The sequence below is a fragment of the Punctularia strigosozonata genome, assembly GCF_000264995.1.
Source record: "Punctularia strigosozonata HHB-11173 SS5 unplaced genomic scaffold PUNSTscaffold_19, whole genome shotgun sequence".
Lineage (NCBI taxonomy): Eukaryota > Fungi > Basidiomycota > Agaricomycetes > Corticiales > Punctulariaceae > Punctularia > Punctularia strigosozonata.
Window position 1 is genome coordinate 558,401 of NW_006767451.1, and position 7,271 is coordinate 565,671.

The window sequence follows — 7,271 nt, forward strand, 5'->3', positions numbered from 1 at the left end:
GTGCCGATGGCGGGCTCTCTCATGGCGGGCGGCTGGTCCATCGTATGCACACCACGGCCGAGTTCGCTCATACGACTTTCTCTGACCGTGGCGCTACGCATCGATGTCAACGTGCGGTGAGTGCAGTTGCACTTGCTGTGTATTCCGCCGTACTTTGTGTGCACGCCGTACCTCACAACCGTTGAGAGAATTCGGATGCACTCTGGACACCTTGCCGAGGAGTCCCCATCTTACATCGTTCCCGAACAACAATCATCTTGTTCTGGACTGGCCTATGTGCGGCGGCGGCGGCATACGCACATGGTCGCACCCCGGGTTGCCCGGCTGAAGCACGGCGTGCCGCTCGTCTGACCCGTGCCTCGTGGTGTAGATAGCTCGACGGGAGTCCCGAGGACACAACTCTTGTTCAGACCAAAGCGGCGCTTATGGCGTCCCAGGTCTTTGGGAATGTCAACGACCTTCAACCGTCGAACTCATGCGGCTCGTAACGCGATCGTCGACCGGATATCATCGTCGCTACACAACGGGAGAAACGTCAGCAACGACCTTGCAGGTAGATGGTGTCAGTGCAGAAACCCGTACGCCGATCAACAAACCCAAAGCGAAGGGACGGAATCCGTGCCTTGTATGGCTTTGCGGTCCTCTCAGAGGCGACGCGGAATGTGCGGCAGATTGAATGGAGAAGGAATACCGGTCACCCGTCCCGAGCAGTTCGGCAGGGTGGAGAAAGCGGATCGATGTCTCACCTAGTAAGTAGGAGGAGTACTTGGCGCCCGAGGGAGTTCATACGGTCGAGCAAGCGGATTGCAAATCCCGGGAGGCCAGATGACGCTCCGTCTGGATCCATGGACATGCATGGTGGGAGGAGCTGTATAACACTGCGTAAAACCGTGACGATTGACAAGCCATCGACCCACCAGGACGGATCCAAACCTACGACTCCCGAAACCCACAGAGCACTAATCCTGGACCCATGGACAGTATAAAAACCAGGGGTGCGCTGCACAGAAAGACCAGACCTCAAGCACCCGAGAGTCTTCAGAGGTTCGCTCCTCTCCGCTCGCACATTGCAAGTCCCCTTCTGACACCCTCTGTAGAACAGTCTTCGATCGCCGCAATGAAGCTTCAACTCGCATTCATGTCGCTCCTCGGCGTCGCCATGGCCGCGGTCGTCCGCGACGTCGACGACGAGGTCGCCTACGTTATTTCGACGAAGGATCTCGGCGCCGACGGCATCCTCACCCTCTACGGCATCGTCGGCGACAGCGCCCCGACCAACTCGACCTCCCTCCAGGCCCGCCAGTGCGGCAGCAACGACGTGACGTTCGTCCTCTCTCTCTTTTCCTCCTGCCTTCGTCTCGTTAAAAAAAAAAAAAACTGACCGGGCGTCCCTTCCGCAGCTGCTCCGGCGACCACCAGGCCATCGCGTCCGTGTGCAGCACGCTCATCGGCCAGGTCTGCAGCAGCGGCGGGTCCGTGTCCGCCTCCCCGCGCAGCCTCTGCCTCTCGTCGTCCGGCAACCAGTGCTGCATCAGCTGGTCGGCCAACGTCGGCTCCTTCGCGGAGGTCGACCTGTGCAGCGCCGCGCAGGACGTCCAGAACGAGTGCGCCGGCAGCGCCGTGTCCGGACTGGCGCGCAACGTCAACCTCAACGGAGGATGCGTGACCGAGTGCCTCAGCAACAGGGCCACCGGATGCTCTTGAGCGATAAGGCGCGTCTCTCTTGCGGAAGAGATCCGATCAGGCGAAGGAGTTTTTTGTGTTTTTGTTTTTTGGCTTGGGTTGGAATGGGACGGTGGCGGTTGAACGTGATGGTGAATTGAAACGTGTACTCGAAAATCCAGATGAAATATGTGTACGTCGTGTCTTGGTTGACGTGCCCTCTATGCGTATGAGATCAGCAAATTTTCGATCTTGGTGTGACGTTTCTCTCGAGCAACACCTAGGTCGGAGCAGAGACCAGGATATATGCGGTATTTCATGTAGTGCCTGATAGCGAGTTGCTCGAGTAGCGCGGGATGCTTTTCGCAACTTATTGCTGCCAAGTTTTCGACGATGAGGCGCGGATCAGCCTTACTAGACGGATAGCTTGGGAGATGGCGTACCTCAATCCAGCGACACAGACCGTGAAGGTTGTTGTGAGAAGGCTGTCAGGTACGTCCCCGAGCTTCTTTGCGCACCCGGCGCTGCAGCTGCAATGGTGGTAGCCACCACCCGCCCGCCTCCGGATAGCCCGTCACCCGCGTAGCGAACTTCTGATCACGTATAGGCACAGCGCTTTCTCGTCGCCCCTTGAACACTGCACAGTCTTCGATACACCTTCGATCTCCGTCCGCAACCAGAGAATGCTTGCGGAAAAAAGTGCACCGTGGGAAGGGCCGAGGGGGTTAGGGGGAGGCGCAGGATCGCTGTGCCATTGCGCAACGGAAAACGAGTCGAGCGGCGATATCCACGCCATATCATGATCCCAACCTAGCGCGTGAAGCTGTGGACCAGCCGAGGAGCGCGCGAGGCGGGATCGGGGCGGAGAGAAACCGGCGGCGGAGCTCGTGTGTGCGCGTATATACGGTAGTCAGAGGCAAAGACGGAAAGGATGCGTGCGGTACACATCCTTCCGTATTCTGATGCAGCGACTCTACATACGAAACGTGTGGTTGAAGTACTTCGACACCAGATCCGGTCCGTATTCACCGCACGTTGCTGGGCTCGGGCACGGCACTCTGTTTATGACAGTAGACTCGGCGCGAGCTAGTCGCGCACCGCCAGTGTACGGTAACGTAGACGGGTAATAAGGTCCGTGTCGGCGGTCATCCCATCAACATATGAGAGCGTCCACGTCAAAGTGGCTGAAAACGCCAATGATGTCATCCACTCAGAGATGCGTATGACCTCGACCGCCAGCGCCATGGACGCGTCCCATCTCCAACCCAATAAGTACCTCTCCTCCTCCCCCAACACCAACAACAAGCAGCCATGTCCACCCGCAAGCGCAACGAAAAGGCGTCCGCGAAGACCAGCGAGGCGCTGCCCTCCGAGGGCGTCGTGCATAGCAAGGACGATCTCCCCACCAGGCGGCCCCAGAAAGGCGCGCAAAACTCCGCGTATCGTCTTGCGCCCCTACAGCCTGACTGACGAGTAAAACTAACCCTGCAGGCACCACCCACGTCAGCCCCCCGTTCTCCAACGTCTCGCTCACCAACTTCATCTACTGCATCTCCTGCCTCGCCGTCCTGTACCTAGCCGTTCAAACCTACCGGTGAGTTGTGCCTTGTCCCGTCATACCCCACGAATATATGCACGGCTGCCTCAAGGCACTCTCTCTCTCTCTCTTTTCATACGGCGACGTCTCGTCGTACGAATCATCGAGCGCGACGCGTTTGATACATCATGAACGGCTGTTTATACGCGGCGGCACTAACTCGCAAGCTATCACGGCCACAGGATATTCCAATGGAAGACCGAACTCGGCGGCTGGTGGAACCTAGCTATGGGAAAGAGCCCCGCCGCGGTGCACAAGGTCAGGCTGAGCCCTTCGTTTTTGCCGAAGCCTTTTTCCCTGACCGAGAGGCCTTGTTTTTTTTTTGTTCTTTGGCGGTCTCCGTCCTAAATCACAGGAGCATCAAAAGCAAAAGTTCTACGACTTCACCGGCGCCAAGGCGCGCAAGTCGGGCATACCCAAAGCCGGCGGCGGCGAAGTCGGGGACGACGCCGACGTCGACGGTGCGCCCACGCTCTCGGTCGAAGACCGCATCAACGAGCTGGCGGAAGCGCTGGGCATGCCCAGCAAAGACCTGGTACGTGCCCCCCCCCCCCCCGGTACATATGCGCATCAGGCACATTCCGTGGGATTGAAAACGACTATGCGCGTACGCGTTAACAGGCGAGCGCGATCGCTGTAGCCGTCCGAGAATACGTCCCGCCCGCGAGCCTGAGCAGCGTCGCTGCCGAAGCTGCGGAGACCGGCGCGAGTGACGTCGTGGAGGAACTGCTCGGTGAGCACACCGTGGGAACACGTTTTGATGATAGTACCGTCCCGATTGACGTCTGCTTGTCGCTTATAGGCGAGGGCGCAGGCGGGAAAGCGAAGGCGCCCCCGAGCGGCACGGGCATCTTGGACAAAGTCGTCGGTATGGACGAGCCGCCTGCGGAAATGGCATGAGATCTGAGACCATGTCATCCACCCGGTTTCTCGACGCTATATGTTGTTCAGGCGCGTTCGTATAGGGAAGTGGCGTTGACGACGGCGGGGGCTGAAGCTCGGTGAATGCGCCTTGATCATGCGTAAACACAATATCAAACACGGACCAAGAACTGCATGTACCCAATAAGTGTACCATTTTATAATCGCAGGAACCACAATCTTGCTGGATGCGGCAGACGGAAGCCTTAGGTATGATAGGCGCGTCGACTCAAACCCTGATCTCGTCTCCCACCTCGTTCCAGAAATTGCATCTCTCGATATATTTCGCCGTCCTCTGCTCGATGAAGCTCCGCCCCTCCTGGATGACCAGACGCCCGTGCGTCATGTCCGGCCACGCGGGGGCCCCGCGCGCCCGGAACGTGGACGGGTCGAACGCGCGCGCGAACGAGGTCCAGTACCCGATCGTCTCCGTCGCGAGCGCCTGCTCGGTGCCGTTGAACGGCGCGAAGTGGGAGGCTACGCCCGGGTAAGGTCCCGAGTTGGTACCCTGGAAGAGGAAGAACAGGTCTGTGCGGTGCAAGCGTTGCGCACGAGGTCAAAATCAGGGCTGAACTGCAGGTTTTTTTTTTTTTTGGCGAACGTACCGGATGTGTGCATGACCTTCTTCCACGGGAACTGTGCGAGCTGGACGGGGTCCGGGGTGTTGAACCTGTAGTTGTAGGCGTGCTTCTGGCCCGCTTTGTACAGCTTGTCGGCGATGTACCAGTCTCTAAAAACGGCACGCGGATGCGTCCCGTGAAACCGGGCTACCGATTCGAACGAGCGATGGCTTACTGGCAGGTGAACACGGTGTCGCCGAAGGCTTGCTCTGCTCTCTCCCACTGAGAGCCAAACTCGGACTCGGGGTATAGATCGATCATGCGCTGCACGGTTGCGTTGGACTGATCGAAGTCCATCGTTCCAGTAAGTTTCTTTCGTGCCGATATCTCGGATCGGCGGTATCGGCGTACCAACATCGTGTAGCGCTTCTTGATAGCGCTCACGAACCCATCCGTGGTGTTCGTGAACGTCGCGGGGTCGCCGACGAAGATCGAACCGTCGTCCGTGCAGTGGCCTCCGACGAAATTGACCTTGCTGAAGCGTCCCTCGCGCAGCATCGTGCTCGGCAGGTCCTGGATGAGGTCGCCGTCGATGACGGGGAGGAACTTGCACGTCGAGGGTTTGGTGTTGACCGCGTCGACGATGGCGGAGAGGGGCGCCGCGCGCAGGCAGGCGAGCGTGTCGGCTCCCGTGGAGAGCGTGCAGTTTGTCGCGGCCGTGACGTTGGCGTAGCACGACTGGGGGGTAGACGTGGGCAACGCGCGGGGAAATTGCGGTAGACAGAGACACCCACCTCATATTGCGCTTCGGTCGGTGTAGGATCCGTGCCAATGCTTTGAGCGATCTATAGCGGTGGGGATCAACAAAGCTCGATGAGAATGAGCCAAAGCTACTAACGATCCCTTGGAAATCGGGCTTCTGTTGACCGCCGTACGCAATCATTTGCCAGATTAAATCCGCTCCGCCCTGTGGACTCCATCAGCCTCGTGAACCTGCTACGCGTGATAGCTCAGAGCATACAGCGCTTTCCCCTGCAAGGGTGATCTGGTTCGGATCGCCCCCGAATTTCGAGATGTGGCGCTTGACCCAAGCAATGGCCGCGCGCTGGTCCAGCAGACCGTTGTTCACGCTACCATTCTCCATCACATCCTTGGCCGCAAGGAAACCGAGCAGGCCGAGCCTGTACTGGATGTTGACAGCCACGATGGACCCGCCGCTTCCGGTGACCCAGGTATTCATGGGGAATCCTTGAGCGCTCTGGTAGAAGTCAGCGCGAACGATGTGGACCGTTGGTCTGCTCGCCACACGTACAGCATAGTAATTGCCTCCTCCGTGGATGTACAAAGCCACCCGTAACTTGTCGCCCTCCTTCGCGTGCGGCGGGGTCCACACGTTAAGCGTCAGGCAATCCTCCGAGCCCAGGTCTAGCGACGCGGGCTGCTGGATGCATATATCGCCCCAGTTTCGCGCATCGGTTACGGTCTGCGCGCGCGTCTTCTCGTCGAGCATTACCGGGGCTCTGAAACGTAGGTTGCCTAGGGGCGGTTGGACATAGCGAATGCCTCCAAAGAAATCGACGCCTTCCGAGCGGTGCCCCAACAGCTTGACGTACCCAAGGTCGACGATGGGCCCTTCGGGGGATGGCGCGCCCGGGCTGGCCAACGCCGCGCACAGCGTGCTCAGTCCCAAGACGGCAGCGAGCTCAAGCAACATGGGGGCAAACTTGTCAACCGGGCAGCCGTCCACATCTCGACCGGCGCCTGCATAGATATATGCGTACGCGTCCCTTCGTATGAAACGGAGCAAATAGCAAGGCGGGCATCAGGAACGCGGCGGCGGATAGCGCTGATGGTCAGCTGGCCGCTGTTGTGCGTCGCGTGCTGCTGGAGAGACAACGCGTCGGCCCGCCCGGTAACGGTCGGCAAACGGCTGGAGCCACGTAGTGCGAGACCTTGGCATTGATGCTATGAGGTAGGTGGTCTAAGGCAAAACATGTCGTAGATTACGAGGCAGAAAGGAGCGTTGTGCATGATGGTCGCTATCGCAAGTCTTAGCAAAAAGCGAGCACCGAGCGAAGCTCGGTGCGCCGTCTTGGGCTCGAGGGAGACAATTGAAACTCCGCTCGCGTCTCGCTCTTCATCCCTCCGGACTCCCTCGTCAGTAGAGGTGGCCCACTAGGCAGCATCAGCACACTAAACGCTTGCAAGCGGAAACATGCCGCCCTGGGCCCTGCGCGACAACGCTTTCGACAAACCGCACTACCGGCTCAACCGGGCAGCCTTAGTAGAGCTCGCAGAAGCATTAGGCGTCGAGCCCGGAGGGAACGTACACGAGCTCAAGGCAAGGACGAAGCAAGCCCTGTTCGAGCGGAGGGACGAGCTCATTGAACACCCGTCCTATTCCGCCCTTTACACGGAGAGAGAGAAGAACGAATTCCAACAGGGTCGCACCCAAGGAACCGGGGACGAAGGCTCAGACTGGCGAAGGCATAGCGGACTATCAAGAACCTCGCCTACCCTCCGTCTCAACG

The 7,271-nt window shown here is 59.0% G+C and overlaps 2 protein-coding genes across 2 annotated transcripts; one reads left to right on the forward strand and one right to left on the reverse strand.

The window, feature by feature from the left end:
- Nucleotides 1–2,973: 2,973 nt before the first annotated feature.
- PUNSTDRAFT_128502 (uncharacterized protein) lies at nucleotides 2,974–4,375 on the forward strand (the record flags this gene model as incomplete). Its single annotated transcript, XM_007388638.1, has 6 exons — nucleotides 2,974–3,106; nucleotides 3,154–3,256; nucleotides 3,442–3,517; nucleotides 3,615–3,794; nucleotides 3,881–3,992; nucleotides 4,062–4,375. The coding sequence occupies 6 exons, from the start codon at nucleotides 2,974–2,976 to the stop codon at nucleotides 4,157–4,159; spliced, it is 702 nt and encodes a 233-aa protein (XP_007388700.1). The 3' UTR covers nucleotides 4,160–4,375.
- A 34-nt stretch (nucleotides 4,376–4,409) lies between these two features.
- PUNSTDRAFT_47730 (carboxyesterase) lies at nucleotides 4,410–6,454 on the reverse strand (the record flags this gene model as incomplete). The annotated part of the gene is made up of 7 exons (XM_007388639.1): nucleotides 4,410–4,708; nucleotides 4,786–4,910; nucleotides 4,976–5,082; nucleotides 5,152–5,478; nucleotides 5,535–5,585; nucleotides 5,639–5,707; nucleotides 5,762–6,454. The coding sequence occupies 7 exons, from the start codon at nucleotides 6,452–6,454 to the stop codon at nucleotides 4,410–4,412; spliced, it is 1,671 nt and encodes a 556-aa protein (XP_007388701.1).
- Nucleotides 6,455–7,271: the final 817 nt, after the last annotated feature.